The sequence below is a fragment of the Leucoraja erinacea genome, chromosome 6 (assembly GCF_028641065.1).
Source record: "Leucoraja erinacea ecotype New England chromosome 6, Leri_hhj_1, whole genome shotgun sequence".
NCBI lineage: Eukaryota > Metazoa > Chordata > Chondrichthyes > Rajiformes > Rajidae > Leucoraja > Leucoraja erinaceus.
Window position 1 is genome coordinate 84,716,528 of NC_073382.1, and position 17,899 is coordinate 84,734,426.

Below are 17,899 nucleotides of genomic sequence, written 5' to 3' on the forward strand. Positions count from 1 at the left end.
TTCTCCCTGTGACCGTGTGGGTTTCCTCCACGTGCTCCGGTTTCTTCCCACATCCCCGGGTTTGACATGCGGGTTTGTAGGTTAATTGGCTTCTGTACTCCAGTTTTTTGTGTCTGTCTATAAGCTAAAGTTCCCTGTGCCTGCAATGGTGTGCAGGTGTTGGCCATGAACTGGTTTATGAGTGGGAACGTGAAGCATGGCTTTTTCCGGAGCGTGGAGCTGAAATGAGCGAGTACCTGGGAGAAAGGTGATGACAGACTCATCTGTGTTAGGCCGCTCAGCGAAGTCCATCATGACCTGGGCAGAGGCTTGGCGGGTGTAACACCGCACGCTGGACTTGTAGTTGATATCCCCGCTCCGGTAAACCACCGCCGTGACTTGACCATCATTCTCCTTCACCACGTACGTCGATTCTTTGAACTGCACCTTCGGCACTAAAGACAATGGAAATCATTAATGTATTGTTCTGCACACAAACCAGTGGCCCAACCTCCCCATGTTGACCAACATGCCCCATCTACGCTCGTCCCACCTGTCCATGTTTGGGACCATCCTACCAACAACCCGAGAGCAGTCCTCAGCTACTAATCCCCCAATCTACCTCACTGGAGACCCTCAGACTACCTTTGCTCAGACTTTACTGGACTTTATCTTGCACTAAACATTATTCATGTTATTTCCTTTATAATGTATCTGTTCACTGTGGACGGCTTGATTGTAATCAAATATTGTCTTTCCGCTGAATAGATAGCACGCAACAAAACATTTTCACTGTACGCGTGACAAGAAACTAAACTCCACTCAAACGCAACTTAATGTCCCTCTAATCATTTCCTATCCATGTACCTGTCCAAATGTATTTTAACAGTTGCTATAGTACCTGCCCTAACTACCTCCTCTGGCCTGGTTCGGCAACGAACGCCCAGGAACGGAGAAGACTGCAAAAAGGTGTGAACGCTGCCCAGTCCATCACTGGCTCTGACCTCCCCACCATCGATGGGGTCATTCGCAGTCTCTGCCTCAAAAAGGCAGCCAGCATCATCAGAGACCCACACCATCCTGGCCACACACTCATCTCACCACTGCCATCGGGAAGAAGGTACAGGAGCCTGAAAACTGTAACGACCAGGTTCAGGAACAGGTTCTTCCCCACAGCCATCAGGCTACTAAACACAATAACAAATAAGCTTTGAACTACAATATACTATTATTATTATTGTTATTGTTATTGTTTGTTTTTTGAGTATGTATGCATGTGTATCTATCTATCTATCTATCTATCTATCTATCTATCTAGCTATCTATCTATCTATCTATCTATCTATCTATCTATCTATCTATCTATCTATCTATCTATCTATCTATCTATAAAACTCTGGGGCAATCCGTCCGGCTGCCGTCCGGATCCCTTTCTGCCTTTTGATTCGTGCCCGATACTCGCAGATGTCCAATCGGAATGGCCGATGCTCGCAGATGTCCAATCGGAACGGATGTACGGCTGCCGGCTGCATTTCTTCCTTTGATTCATTGCCACGCCCAATCCAGACGCTCAATTTCCGAGATCTTTTCCATTTCGGTAGAGATTTCGCTTTTCTTTCTAAGTATCCGCTCCTCATTACATTTCGTCGTGTTGAAGTACACGTTTTTAATCAAATCCTGGATTTTTTTTTTAAATCCACGACTGAGGGAGGCAGGGCAGTGCTGGAATCTTACTTTTGAGAACGGCTTCAGTTCCATTGGAGGAGACGGGTGCATGGTGGAATATTGGGTTGAGGGATCACACCATTGGGGGAGCAGACCCAACGGGTCTGCACTTGGTCTAGTATATATATATATATATATATATATATATATATATAAACATATATGAGTATGTATACACACTAAGCATCTTTCTTCACTCACTCATTTATAATATTATTTATTATCTTTACATATTCTGTTGTGCTGCTGCAAGTAAGAATTTCATTGTTCTATCTGGGACATGACAATAAAACTCTCTTGACGCTCTTGATTCATTCATCTATCCATCACCCTCTGTGTTAATAAGCGGCTCCTCAGGTTACTATTAAATCTTCACCCTCCCTCTTTAATCCTATGTCCTCTGGTCCTTGATTCTCAGACTCTGCAATCAGACTGAAGGTCGACAAAAATGCTGGAGAAACTCAGCGGGTGAGGCAGCATCTATGGAGCGAAGGAATAGGTGACGTTTCGGGTCGAGACCCTTCTTCAGACTGAAGCAGTCCTAGCCTGCCCAACCTCTCCCTGTAGCTCAGGCTCTTGAGTCCTGGCAACATCGTCACAAATCTTCTCTGCACCCTTTCTGCTTAATGGCGTCGTTCTTATATCAGCGTGAGCCAGCTATTATCAGGAAACTGATCCATCCTATCCTGACCGCCCATCAACATCATTGGATTAGTCCTATCTTTAATCGGGCTTTACAGGACCTTATCTTGCAGTAAACGTTATTCCCTTTAACCTGTATCTGTACACTGTGGAAGGCTCGATTGTACTCATGCATTGTCTTTCCGCTGACTGGACACGCAAATGCTTGTCACTGTACCTCGTGACAATAAACTAAACTAAACTAAAAATGAACACAGTACTCTGTATCTAGTCAAGACAAATTAACATTCTCCTGATATTGGCTACCTTGGTGATCTTAGAACTACTATTATACTTTAATATTACAGATTATGATGTCAATTTAAGTTTCACTAATCGTATGGGTAAACCAAACAGTCAACAAAGCAGCCAACATAAACAAGGATGTGTCCCACCCTGGTCATTCTTTCATCTCCCCACTCCCGTCCAGCAGAAGGAACAGAAGCTTGATAGCGCTCACCACAGGACTCAGGAACAGCTTCTTCCCCATTGCTATCAGGTTTCTGAACGCTCCGCCAACAAGCTAGGCTGCAGTCCCGATCTTCCAACCTACCTCATTACAGACCTTGCACTTTCACTCTGTAACTCTAATGTTCCAAAATGGTATCATTATATTCCGCACTCTTGCACTTTTCTCTTTGCACCACCTGTTGTACTTGTGCATGGCTTGGTTGTACTCCTGCCTAGTATGATCTGACTGGTTACCACACAGAACAGAAGCTTCTTCACTGTATCTCTCTGTGCACTTGACAATAATAAACTGATATCAAATTACCCAAAGCCAACATTTATTTACAGTAAACAATGCATTTAATCATTTTATATAAACTTTTTCCTTGAGACAAAAGGATTAACATGAAGAAAACGTTTAAACACTGCCATTCCCACACCAAAGGGTTGCCCACATCTAACTATGACCTGTTTCCTTGATCATCCTTACTATTTTCCATATTTTTCATTCATTTGTTCTATATCTCCCTGTATCATCATCTATATCTCTCGTTTCCCTTTACACTGACTCTCAGTCTGAAGAAGGGTCTGGACCCGAAACGTCACCCATTCCTTCTCTCCAGAGACGCTACCTGTCCCGCTGGGTTACTCCAGCATTTTGTATCTATCTTCTGCTAAATGTACTTATTTGCAGAGTTAGGTTTTACTAAGCGTGGATGAAAAATTGAGTATCTGTTAATATTTTATATAGTTTACTTTAGAAAGTGCAAATATTTTACGGTGGGGGGGGGGGGGGGGTGACTAACTTTATCAGTTTATGAAAATATGTGGGAAGATAAAGACAGAATTCCTCTGAGAAAATAGTTAAAATAAAACTCAAGGTAAAAGGTCAACTTGTGTCATGCCTGTTCTTTAGCTTTTAAATCGTGCCCAAACCAGAGGATTAAAAAGGGCTTCTGCACAGAGTCTTTTACCCAGAATAGTGGAATCAAGAACCAGAAGACATAGGTTTAAGGTAAGAGGGAAAAGAGTGATAGGAATCTGAGGTACAACTTGAGGGTGGTGGGTATATGGAATGAGTTGCTGGAGGAGGTATCTAAGGCAGGCACGATCAAAGTAGTAAAAATACATTTTGAACAGGTTTAAGAATAAGGGGTAAGCCATTTAGAACGGAGATGAGGAAACACCTTTTCACGCAGAGAGTTGTGAGTCTGGCGAACTTTCTGCCTCAGAGGGCGGTGGAGGCCGGTTCTCTGGATACTTTCAAGAGACAGCTAGATAGGGCTCTTGAAAATAGTGGAGTCAGGGGATATGGGGCGAAGGCAGGAACGGGGTACTGATTGGAGATAATTAGCCATGATCACATTGAATGACGGTGCTAGCTTGAAGGGCCGAATGGCCTCCTCCTGCACCTGTTGTCTATTGGTACACGGACAGGAATGGTTTAGAGGGATGTGGGCCAATTGCAGGCAGGTGGGACAAGTTTAGATGGGGGATCTTGGTCAGCATGAAGGGCCTGTTTCCGTGATGTATGACTCTTTCACTTGTTCATGAGATCACCACACTCCACATGCAGCCTCACCAACGTCTCGTAGAGCCGTGACATAACGTCCCAGCTTCAAACCGCACCAGAAATGACTGGATTAGACATCTCTGCATTAACCGTTGAGATTGATCTTGGCAAGTTATAGGGTGATAATACTGAATGCTGAGACTTTATGAGGCACTGTTCAGGCTGCATTTGGAATATTGTGAGCAGTTTTATGCCCCATATCTGAGGAGTGATGTGCTGCCGTTGGAGAGGGTCCAGAGGAGGTTTATGAGAATGATCCCAGGGATAAATGGGGTAACATATGATGAGCTTTAAATGGCTCTGGGCCTGTACTAGAAGGATGAGGGGGAATTACGGAATAGTGAAAGGCCTGGATGTGGAGAGGATGTTTTCACTGGTGTGAGAGTCTAGGACGAGAGGCCGTAGTGTCAGAATAAAAGGAGCAGGAATTTCTTTAATCAGGGTGTTGAATCTGTGGCAAACTCGCCAACAAACAGACTCTGAACTGTAACAGCCTATTGCACTTTATCTGCTTATTTATGTGTATATTGAACTGAACTGTCCTGTATTTTTGCTTACAATATTCTATTGTGCTGCAGCATGCAAGAATTTCATTGTCCTATCTGGGACAGATGACCATAAACTCTCTTGACTTGACTTGACGACTTGGAATGTATTGCCAGAGATGGCTGTGGAGGCCAAGTCATTGGGTATTTTTAAAGCAGAGACAGATACATTCTTGATTAGTACGGGTGTCGGGGGTTATGGGGAGAAGGCAAGAGAATGGGGTGGCGAGGGAAAGATAGATCAGCCATGATTGAATTATGGAGTAGGCTTGATGGGCCGAATGGCCTAATTCAGTTCCCATGAGTTATGAGCTTGTGGACGTCCATACACCAGATACTTACGGTCAGAGACGGAGTCGTTTATGAGCACGGTGACCTTGCTGGGCTCCCCCAGGGCTCCGTTCATGGGCATCCTCAGCACCAGCTCAAACTTCTCAGTGCCCTCCAGCACAGGCCGCCCCAGGTCATCGAGGATGGTCACCCTCAGCGCCTGCACGTTCACTCCCGGGGCAAAGTCCAGGTTGCTGCTGATCCCCACGTAATCCACACCAGCTAGCCAAGCGGCCCGCGTTTGGGAAGACACAAAGTCCATACGTCAGCATTCATTAACATAGAACACAACTGGGGCGGCACGGTGGCGCAGCGGTAGAGTTGCTGCCTTACAGCACTTACAGCCCCAGAGACCCAGGTTCAATCCTGACCACCGGTGCTGTCTGTATGGAGTTTGTACGTTCTCCCTATGACCGCGTGGGTTTGCTCAGAGACCTTCAGTTTCTTCCCACCAAAGACATACAGGTATGTAGGTTGATTGGCTTGGTGTAAATTAAGTGTAAATTGTCCCTAGTGTGTACAGGATAGTATTAAGGCATAGATAGATGCAGGAAAAATGTTCTCGATGTTGGGGGAGTCCAGAACTAGGGGTCATAGCTTAAGAATAAGGGGTAAGGCATTTAGGACTGAGATGAGGAAAAACATTTTCACCCAGAATCTGAGGAATTCTTTGTCACAGAAGGCAGTGGAGGGCAATTCACAGGATGTTTTCAAGAGAGAGTTAGATATAGTTCTTAGGGCTAATGGAATCAAGGGATGTTGGGAGAAAGCAGGACCAGGGTACTGATTTTACAGGATCGGCCATGATCATATTGAATGGCGGTGCTGGATCGAAGGGCCGAATGGCCTACTCCTGCACCTATTTTCTATGTTTGTATTTTATCCATGATTGATTGATCAATTAAATAAATAAATAAATAATGGATTTTATTAGTTCATTCATGCAGTCATCATGCATGCATTCATTCATACATGCATTCATTCAGTCATGCATTCATTCATGCATACATTCATTCAGTCATGCATTCATACATTCATTCATTCATTCATTCATCATTCATTCATTCATTCATCAATCATGCATTCATTCAATCATTCATTCATTCATACATGCATTCATTCATTCATCATTATTCATTCATTCATCGAGGCGTGCTCACCTTCGGCAGAGGCTGGCTGTGTTTTGCGGGATCGGACGGTGACGGTCGCAGTCTTGGACAAGTCTGTCCCTGTTCTCCACACTTGGACTTCCACATAGCCGTCGCTCTCATCCACCCAATACTCCGTGTCACCAAAGTAAAAGACTGGCTCTGGAACAGAGATCGCATCAAGACCGTGAGTTATGTATACATGAGCCTGCGTACAGATTTGATCAAAAATCACCAGGACGCGATGGGCTGAATGGCCTCAATCTGCTCCTCTGTCTTACGGTCTTATGGAATATGAGGTCAATTGATGAAAATCTCAAGAAAGCATTTCTTAGAATAAGTTTCCATGACAAACTTTCAATAATGTTACGGGGGGTCAAGGAAAGAGTGTTGACATTGCGGCCCTGTTTCAATCAATCTTTCCACAACCACGCACAAGAAGCGACAAGGCAGACGCCATTGTATGCAGATGCCGAGAAATGTGTTCAACTCTGGCTGAACAACTTATATTCTTGTGTGTGGACTCGATAAGATAAGAAGAAGAATAATGTTACTTAGAAATGTCAGAGACTTGTACCCGCAGCAGAGGCTGATTGAAAGCTATGAGGGTGCTCTATTGATTGGGCAGTGATCCAAGTCTATGAGATTGTCCACATCCTAGTTCCCACCATTTCCTACTTACGAGGCAAACAAGAGAGGGTGTTATTTAGACACTGGAACTGCAGATGCTGGCTTACAAAGTAAGACACAAAGTGCTGGAGTAACTCAGTGGGTCAGGCATCATCTCTGGAGAACATAGGTAGGTGATGTTTCAGATTGGGGCCGTCTTTAGGCTGATTGTAGATGGGGGAGAAAGCTGGAAGAACAGTGGGGGTAGGTTAAAGATAGGCGAGTGATGAGTGGATACGTGAGGGGGTTGATAGGGGAAGGGGGGGAAGAGGGGGGAGAAGAGGGGGGAAAGAGGGGGGCAGAAAGGGGGGAAGAAGAGGGGGGAGAAGGGGGGGAGGGGAGAGGGGGGAGAGAGGGGGAGAGAAGAGGGGGGGAGAAAGAAGAAGAAGGGGGGGAGAAGACGGGGCTAGAAGACGGGGCTAGAAGACGGGGCTAGAAGACGGGGGTAGAAGAGGGGGGGAGAAGGGAGGGAGAAGGACTGGAGACACGTTTAAGAAGTATAATAAACTTTAGGGGGCATTTAACCTACCGGTCGGTAGTCCTTGGTCCTGTAAACTCCAATGAGCCAATCAAAATGCCCATCAGCAAAGGAGATTGCTTACAGCTGCCCTCGACTGCCTGTAACTAAATAGCGACCCCACTACACTGGACTACGTTCAAAAGAACTATGCCGACCAGATTTTACTCCACGGCCTAGCTGAGGCCGCAAGTATTCGGGAACTTCCCTCGAGCATGAAGGAGAGTTCCAGTGACCTCATAGGACCTCCTAGGACCACGTGTCGACCATGCTACGAGTTTGAGTTGAGCGCAAACTCTTCTAAACTCGCAGATTAGGGACAGGCCCCTTAAGAATGTGTTAATAAAATTAGGCAGTCAGGCCCTTAAACAGCGTAATGCAAAGCGCTGGAGGAACTCAACAGGTCAGACAGCAGCTGTGGAGAGAATGGACAGACAACATTTCAAGTCAGGACCCCTTTTCAGACTGAATCAGTGTAATGAAGGGTCCCGACCTGAAACATCATCTATCCATTCCCTGCACAGATGCTGCCTGACCCGCTGAGTTCCTCCAGCACTTTGGGTTTTGCTCAAGCATCCAGCACCTGCAGTTCCTTGAGTCTCCTTCAACAGCTGAAGCATCGGAGTCACAGAGTCACACCACAGTGAAGCAGGCCCTTCGGCCCAACTTGCCCATGCTGATCTTATAGGAGGATGCTCCTGCAAGGAACAATATGCCTTTCGGCTACAAACAAACCCCTGGCGATAATTAACCACTTACTTAAAAGAAAAAAAAGACACAAAGTGCTGGAACTCAGCGGGTCAGGCACCTTGTGTCTTTTTTTTGCAAAGTGGCACCTGCAGTTCCTTGTCCCTATTTGTATTTATTTTACAAAGTGCACTTTGCATTGGAATCAGGTGGGGATTGTGTCAGGCTGGGCTCTAATGCAGAGAACCTGTTGAAACTCACTATTTAAAGTCGCCTCTAGTAGAAATCGAGAGACAGCGCCGATGGAAACATTCCGCAGATACCAGAAACAGGGAGAAACTCACCAATAAGTCACAGATAAACACAATGCACAGTTGACAGGATTTATTCTGTTGGAAATCCACTCGGGCATAAAAATAAAACACAAACACCAAGGCAGTTTGAATTAAAGGCAGGCTGTGAAAATAGAATATCCATTCACAGTGGCGCAGCGGTAAACACTAGAGCTGCTGTCTCACAGCGCAGCGGTAGTGTTGCAGCCTTACAGCGCCAGAGAACCGGGTTCGATACTGACTACGGGTGCTGTCTGTAAGGAGTTTGTACCTTCTCCATGTGACCACGTGGGTTTTCTCCGGGTGCTCCGGTTTCCTCCCACAATCCAAAGACGTGCAGGTTTGGAGTTTTATTCTGTAAAATTGTAAATTGTCCCTATTGTGTTGGGTAATGGTAGCAAACAAGGTGATTGTTGGATGGCATGGGCTTGGTGGCACGAAGGGCCTGTTTCCACGCTATATCTTTAAAACTAAAACTAAACTAGATCAATTAAGGCATGCATAACATAGCCTTCTTAACTCAGAATAAATCTTTTCAATTTTCTATTTTACGGTAATGTTTTAATACATTTTTCAACAGATTGTTCAACCTTGAAAAGCAGTTTAATCATTTGCCAAGGAATTTCAAATATTTTCTCTCTTTTCAACAAATTAGTTGATTAAGGTCTATCGCAGGCGCTGCCTCAAAAAGGCTGCCAGCATCATCAAGGACCCACACCATCCTGGCCACACACTGATCTCCCTGCTGCCTTCAGGTAGAAGGTACAGGAGCCTGAAATCTGCAACATCCAGGTTCAGGAATAGCTCTTCCCCACAGCCATCAGGCTATTAAACTCAACTCAAACAAAACTCTGATCATTAAATAGCCTATTGCACTTTATCTATTTATTTATGTGTGTGTGTGTGTATATATATATATATTCATTGGTATATGGTCACACTGTTCTGTTCTGTATTTATTTATGCCTCCTATATTCTGTTGTGCTGAAGCAAAGCAAGAATTTCATTGTCCTATCTAGGACACATGACAATAAACTCTCTTGAATCTTGAAGGCTGGATACTGAGAATCTATATGATTTTTCCAATACTGATTCACATCCAACCCTCAAATGATATGTGTAGGAAGGAACTGCAGATGCTGGTTTACACCAAAGACTGCTCCTGTCCCACTGAATTTGTTTCCACATACCTCGACTCCAGTCTATCCCCCCTGGTCCAATCCCTCCCGACCTGTCCAAGACACCTCATACGCCCTTCGTCTCTTTAATGACTTCCGTTTTCCAGGCCCCCATTCCCTCATCTTTACTATGGATGTTCAGCCACTCTACTCCTCCTTCCCCCACCAGGAAGGTCTTAAAGCCCTCCATTTCTTCCTCGGCCCCAGAACTAGCCAATTGCCCTCTACCAACACTATCCCCTGCCTAGCGGAGCTGGTCCCCACTCTCAACATCTTCTCCTTCAACTCCTCCCACTTTCTCCTATGGGCACCCGCATGGGCCCCAGCTATGCCCGCCTCTTTGTAGGGTACGTTGAACAATCCCTGTTCCAGGCTACACTGGCCCCATCCCCGAACTCTATCTCCGTTACATTGATGACTGCATCGGTGCTACCTCCTGCACCCATGCAGAACTCATGGACTTCATGAACTTCACCACCAAGTCCCATCCTGCACTCAAATTCACTTGGACCATCTCCGACACCTCCCTCCCTTTTCTAGATCTCACTGTCTCCATCACAGGAGATAGACTAAAAACTGACGTCTATTATAAACCTACTGACTCCCACAGATATCTAGACTACACTTCTTCCCAACCTGCCTCCTGCAAAGACTCTATCCCCTACTCCCAATTCCTCCGTCAATGTCGCATCTGCACCCAAGATGAGGTGTTCCATACTAGAACATCTGAGATGTCCTCATTCTTTAGGGATATAGAGTCATAGATGAGGCCCTCACATATGTCTCCTCGATATCCCGCAGCTCCGCCCTTGCTCTCCCTCCTCCCAGTCGCTACGGGGACATAATCTCTCTCATTCATTCATGCATTCATTCATGCATGCATTCATTCATTCATTCCTTCATGTATCCATTCATTCCTTCATTCATTCATTGAGTGAATGCACTGCCCCTAGTCCTCACCTTCCAACCTAGCAGCCGTCACATACAACACATAATCTTCCGACATCTTCCGACATTCTCCCCACCTCCAGCAGGATCCCACCCACTAGCCACGTCTTCCCATCTCCACCACTTTCTGCTTTCCGTAGAGACTGTTCCTTCCGCATCTCCCGCATCTCCCTTCCCACCCAAACCACCCCCTCCCCAGGTACCTTCCCCTGAAATGGCAGGAGATACAACACCTGTCTCTACAACTCCCCGCTTGACTCCATCCAGGGACCCCGACAGTCCTTTCAGGTGAGGCAGAGGTTCACTTGCACCTCCTCCAATCTCATCTACTGTATCCGCTGTTGAAGGTGTGGACTCCTATATGTCGGCGAGACCAAGCGCAGGCTTGGCGATCATTTCACTGAACACTTCTGCTTAGTCCGCCTAAGCCTACGCGAGCTAAACTCCCGGTTGCTAAACTCCCCTCCCATCAACGCACTTCAGAAATCGTGCAATTTGTGGTTTAGGATACCTTTCTATTCCCTCCACAGATGCTGTCTGACCCGCTGAGTTCCTCCGGCACTTTGTGATTTGCTCAAGATTCCACCATCTGCAGTTCCTCGTGCCTCTGTGTTTGCTATTAATTAAATCATATTTAAATGGCACGCGCTGCTAATGTGGATTTATTTCCCTCATTAAACTTTCAAGTAAGTTTGGCCTCTGTAATTTCTGTAAATTTGGTGGTTTACTCTTTTCTTGAAATCACAACACAAAATGTATAACTTAAAAAAAACATTATTGTTCTGCATTTTAGAACGTGAATGTGACCCGTACACAAAGATATAACAGCTGGTGAGAGGGGCAATGTTTCGAAGAGATATTCGGGGCACGTTTTCCTGCTTTGCTCAACATCTGAAATTCGTTTTCCTGCTTTGCTCAACATCTGCAATACATTGCAGTATAATGTGGATAATGCAGTATAATGTGGATAAATGTGAGGTTATCCATTTTGGTGGCAAAAACGGGAAAGCAGACTATTATCTAAATGGTGGCCGATTGGGAAAGGGGGAGATGCAGCGAGACCTGGGTGTCATGGTACGCCAGTCATTGAAGGTAGGCATGCAGGTGCAGCAGGCAGTAAAGAAAACGAATGGTATGTTAGCTTTCATTGCAAAAGGATTTGAGTATAGGAGCAGGGAGGTTCTACTGCAGTTGTACAGGGTCTTGGTGAGACCACACCTGGAGTATTGCGTACAGTTTTGGTCTCCAAATCTGAGGAAGGACATTATTGCCATAGAGGGAGTGCAGAGACGGTTCACCAGACTGATTCCAGGGATGTCAGGACTGTCTTATGAAGAAAGACTGGATAGACTTGGTTTATACTCTCTAGAATTTAGGAGATTGAGAGGGGATATTATAGAAACTTACAAAATTCTTAAGGGGTTGGACAGGCTAGATGCAGGAAGATTGTTCCCGATGTTAGGGAAGTCCAGGACAAGGGGTCACAGCTTAAGGATAAGGGGGAGAATCCTTTAAAACCGAGATGAGAAGAACTTTTTTCACACAGAGAGTGGTGAATCTCTGGAACTCTCTGCCACAGAGGGTAGTTGAGGCCAGTTCATTGGCTATATTTAAGAGGGAGTTAGATGTGGCCCTTGTGGCTAAGGGGATCAGGGGGTATGGAGAGAAGGCAGGTACGGGATACTGAGTTGGATGATCAGCCATGATCATATTGAATGGCGCAGGCAGGCTCGAAGGGCTACTCCTGCACCTAATTTCTATGTTTCTATGTTTCCTTGTGATTGCTCAGCGGTAAACGTTCTCCACTTGCACCATCTTTGTATCTGTTTACAGTCCCCATCAACCATTCCTTCCGAAACTCCCCCATTCGCAATGATTGTGCAGCTAATGTCAGACCTGTCAGACTATAATTACAGCCTGCCCCCAGCGCAAGACTGCAGGGTGCCACGAACATGAGGGTTAATTACAGTGTGAGAGCGTTTGACAGCCAGCTTGCTTTATCAATGTGGACACAGGAATGTGTGATGGAAAAATGAGATTCAAGCTAGCGTCGCCCTGCTCTCTCTCTGCTTCCAGATCCAATTATCTCCTGATAATTAACTCCGCTTTGCCAGAGGATTACATTAGTCCATCGCTCCCCAAACACAACAGCTAAACTACTGGAGTCGCTGGCTAATCCACATTTAAAATCCATGGACTTTAGACTTTAGAGATGCAGCGTGCTAACCTGGTCCACCAAAACCGCTGGTCAGCCAGCGATCACCCGTACACTGCTAGCACTATCCTACACACCAGCCACAATTAATAACTTCTAGAAGCCAATAAAGGGCCTGTCCCGTTTGACCGTCATTTGTGCGCCATTATGCAACATCCTAAAAATTAGTGGCGTGGTGGCATATGCAGTGACGCGGGGTAATGCACGGCGCCCAGGATTTTGGATTGCTCAAAATCCTCGCACGCCACCTGCGTGACGTATCCCTTGCGCCGCTGACGTACTGATGGCGTATGCAGACATATTGACGGCGTACGTGTAGAGCGTGGTGACGCATGGTTACACACGGTGATGCACAAACATTGCCTATGATCATTTATTATACGTCACCGTGCATCAACGCCATAACCATGCGCCGCCCGTACGCTGTCGGCGCGCCATTTGAGCGCCGAACCACGTGACCACCAGGGTATAAAGCGCGCGTAGTTTTGAAAACTTTTCTCTGGGAATATCCTTGCCACAGAGATCGGACTAAGTGCGAACGACATCACAAATGGTTCCCAAAAGAAGCAGAGCCCGCAAGAACACTTGCCGCACGACTGTCGTACTGCTGGCCGATTTTCGCGCGACAGTCACTACCGGCCTGCCGCGTAAATTAACTTAACAACAACAATGAGTCGGCCTACAGGGAGGAGGTCCAGCACTTAGCAGCATGGTGCGCTGACAACAACCTGGCCCTTAACTCCAAGAAGACCAAGGAGCTCATTGTAGACTTCAGGAAGTCCAGAGGCGGCACGCACATCCCCATCCACATTAACGGGACGGAGGTGGAACGTGTTTCTAGCTTCAGGTTCCTGGGAGTCAACATCTCCGATGACCTCTCTTGGACCCACAATACCTCTACTCTGATCAAGAAGGCTCACCAGCGTCTCTTCTTCCTGAGGAGACTGAAGAAGGTCCATCTGTCTCCTCAGATCCTGGTGAACTTCTATCGCTGCACCATCGAGAGCATCCTTACCAACTGCATCACAGTATGGTATGGCAACTGCTCTGTCTCCGACCGGAAGGCATTGCAGAGGGTGGTGAAAATTGCCCAACGCATCACCGGTTCCTCGCTCCCCTCCATTGAGTCTGTCCAAAGCAAGCGTTGTCTGCGGAGGGCGCTCAGCACCGCCAAGGACTGCTCTCACCCCAACCATGGACTGTTTACCCTCCTACCATCCGGGAGGCGCTACAGGTCTCTCCGTTGCCGAACCAAGGTCGAGGAACAGCTTCTTCCCGGCGGCTGTCACTCTACTCAACAACGTACCTCGGTGACTGCCAATCACCACCCCCCCCCCCCCGGACACTTATTATTATTTATTCAAATCATTTGCTATGTCGCTCTTCCAGGGAGATGCTAAATGCATTTCGTTGTCTCTGCACTGTACACTGACAATGACAATTAAAATTGAATCTGATCTAAATGACTTGCAAATAATTCCCAAGTGGGACAGGCCCTTTAATCTACAAACCTGCGTGTCGTTGGAGTGCGGGAGGAAACCGGAGCACCGGGGCGAAAAGCCACGCAGGTCACGGGGAGAACGCACAAACTTCATACAGACAGCACCCGTAGTTAGGATTGAACCAGGGTTCTCTGGCGCTGTGAGGCAGCAACTCTACCGCTGCACCACTGTGCCGCCCTACAATAGTTACTAATTCTCAGCAGGTCAGGCAACATTTACAGGCAAAATGAACCAAAATTACCATTTCTAATCAATGCCCAGAAAAAAGGACGTTATTCCTCATGCAGAACGGCGTATAAAATTAACCTGCAATTTATTTTTTAATCTTTCACGTAACTCGTGCCAAGTTGAGTTTATTGTCATTTATACCATTTTGCTTCTAGTAGCTTCACAGGCATATAGACTCGGACAACACACACACTAAATATGAATTACACATAAGCCCACAATAGACCATTGTGGGCTCCTTGGCCATCGGTGCCGGCTCTGATTTGTTCTGTACCTTTTCATACCTCCAGTTTCCCTCTCTCCCGCCCCTCAGTCTGAAGAAAGGTCTCGACTCAAAAAGTCACCTATTCCTTTTCTTCAGAAATGTTGTCTGCCCCGCTGAATTACTCCAGCATTTTGTGTCTATCTTCAGTGTAAACCAACATCTGCAGTTCCTTCCTACACATGAATTATATGTACAATTCTGCAGCACAGTAACGAACAAAGAACAGTGCAATGTGTCGGAAGGAACTGCAGATGCTGGTTTATACAGAAGATAGATACAACACAACATGCCGGAGTAACTCAGCGGGACAGGCAGCATCTCTGGAGAGAAGGAACAGGTGACGTTTTGGGTGGGAACCCTCTTGAGACATTAAGCAGTCTGAAGTAGGTTCCAACCCGAAACGTTATCGGTTCCTTCTCTCCAGAGATGCTGCCTGACCCGCTGAGTTACTTCAGCATTTTGTGTCTGTAGAAAAGGACAGCCGAACATGATGCCAAGTTAAACTAATCTCCTCCGCCTTCACATGATCCTTATCCCTCCATTCCCTGCATATCCATGTGCCTATCCAAAAGTCTCTTAAATACCACGATTGCATCTGCCTCCATCACCAGCCCTGGCAGCGCGTTCCAGGTGCTCACCAGTAAGCAAAAAAAAAACAATTAGAAGAATTGGGACTAATGTGGATGGGACATATTGATCGGCACGGCCAACTTGGGCCGAAGGGCCTGTTTCCTCACTGTATGACTATGATGGATTGATCAATCGATTGATACAGCTAGGACACAGGCCCTTCAGCCCATCAAGTCCAGGCCGATCATTGATCACCCGTTCACACTAGTTCTGTATTATTTCACATCCATTCCCTGCACACTAGGGGCAATTAACGTACAAACCCGCATGTCTTTAGGACTTGGGAAGAAACCGGAGCACCCGGGGAAAACCCACGCGGTCACAAGGAGAATTCCATGATACTGTGGGGTTTGCGAGCTACCCAAACGCAGTATGAGGTGCTGTTGCTCCAGTTTGTGTGTGAGCTCTCTTTGGCAAAGCCCCAGGAGTTGGTGCAGGGATCCCCCAATAGATCAGTCTGGCAATACACACACACACACAGTGGACGGACGGCACATGCTTTTGTTGAGTGACGAGGGAAGATTAAAAAACGTGCAAAACGGATGAAAGTTTCAAAGTGGAAACAAGGAACAGACTTGCACAGATCGTGGTCTCCTGGGGAGTTGTCCTAAATCTTGTGCAACCCCCAAATTCATTACCCCTGTCCAAAAGTAGTGGGAGTTCTGCAGAGGAGGTCCAATTTCATCTCAGTAAATCTCCATCTCAACAGCACGGAGCAACTCGGATGTAAAGACACAGGGATTAGTTGTGCCCCCGTCCCACTTAGGAAACCTGAACGGAAACCTCTGGAGACTTTGTGCCCCACCCAAGGTTTCCGTGCGGTTCCCAGAGGTTGCAGGTGGTTGCCGGAGGTTGCAGGTAGTGGAAGCAGGCGGGGAGACTGACAAAAGCCTCTGGGAACCTCCAGGAACCGCACGGAAACCTTGGGTGGTACGCAAAGTCTACAGAGTTTCCGTTCAGGTTTCCTAAGTGGGACAGGGGCATTAACCACTGGCTTTGAAAGTGTTCCTGGGCCCACCATTAGGGTCATACAGCGCGGAAGCATCCCCTTCAGCCCAACTTGCCCATGTCGGCCCAACATGCCCCGTCTACACTAGTCCCACCTACCCGCCCACATCCCTCTCAACCTTTCCTGTCCATTCACCTGGCACTTCATCAGCCACAATTAGATAATTAGGCAGGAGCAGAGAGAGTGAATGCAAAGTCCTTTGTCCAGGATGGGGGCGAATCAAGAACCAGAGGGCATAGGTTTAAGGTGAGAGAGGAAAGATTTAATAGTAATCTGAGGGACAACATTTTCCACACAGGGTGGTGGGTGTGTGGAACGAGCTGCCAGAGGAGGTAGTTGAGGCAGGGACTATCACAGCATTTATAAGACATTTGGACAGGTGCAAGGAACGGAGGGATATGGATTACGTGCAGGCAGATGAGGTTAGTTTAACTTGGCATCATGTTCAGCACGGACATTGTGGGCCTGTCCCTGTGCTGTTCTTTGTTTTATGTGCTGTTCCATCTTCTACATTTCATGTTCTGTGTAGGAGACTATGTGTGTGTGTGTGTGTGTGGGGGGGGATTAAACCTGTGGATTCTAGCTGAACAGCTTTTGAATTCGGAGTTATTAATTGGACTGCAATCTTGTAAGGGTTAGAAAACAGACTCAAATGTGGAGGAAAGAGGCCGGGAAAAGATAGTTAATAAAAATCCTATTCTTATATTAAGATGGCAATGGATAATTTTGGCAAACTTCATGGTGGGAATGAGGGGGCTGGAACTAAAGCATCTAGCCCTTAAACTGGGCCCTAAAAATTGTGAAAGCACACAACTCCAGGGACAGTTTCTTCCCAGCTGTTATGCAACGGAACCATCCTCTCACCAACTAAATAGTGGTCCTGACCTCTCCTCTACCTCGTAGGAGACCCTCAGACTGTCTTTAATCAGACTTTACTGGACTTAATCTTGCACTAAACGTTGACATGTATTCCTTTGACATGTATCTGCACACTGTGGACGGGTCGACTGCAATCGAGTGTAGTCTTGTCGCTGAATGGTTCGCACACAACAAGAGCTTTTCACGGCAGCTCAGTACACGTGACAATAAACCAAAGTTGATGGACACAAAATGCCGGAGTAACTCAGCAGGACAGGCAGCATGTGCCAGAAAGAACTGCAGACCCTTGTTTAAATCGAAGGTAGACACAAAATGCTGGAGTAACACAGCGGGTGAGGCAGCATCTCTGGAGGACCACAAAATGCTGGAGTAACACAGCGGGACAGGCAGCATCTCTGGAGAGAAGGAA

At 46.6% G+C, this 17,899-nt stretch overlaps 1 protein-coding gene across 2 annotated transcripts in view; it reads right to left on the minus strand.

The window, feature by feature from the left end:
• Positions 1-17,899, minus strand: part of LOC129698375 (FRAS1-related extracellular matrix protein 2-like) — a 125,074-nt gene that overhangs the window by 42,847 nt on the left and 64,328 nt on the right. For both annotated transcript variants that reach the window (XR_008723668.1, XM_055637491.1), the window contains exons 7-9: positions 6,444-6,593; positions 5,296-5,505; positions 237-434 (exon numbers count right to left, since the gene is read on the minus strand). Coding sequence is in view for 1 of the 2 variants with exons in the window: in XM_055637491.1 (XP_055493466.1) it covers positions 237-434; positions 5,296-5,505; positions 6,444-6,593 (558 nt within the window). In the remaining variant the exon portion in view is untranslated. The remainder of the gene's footprint in view (positions 1-236; positions 435-5,295; positions 5,506-6,443; positions 6,594-17,899) is intronic.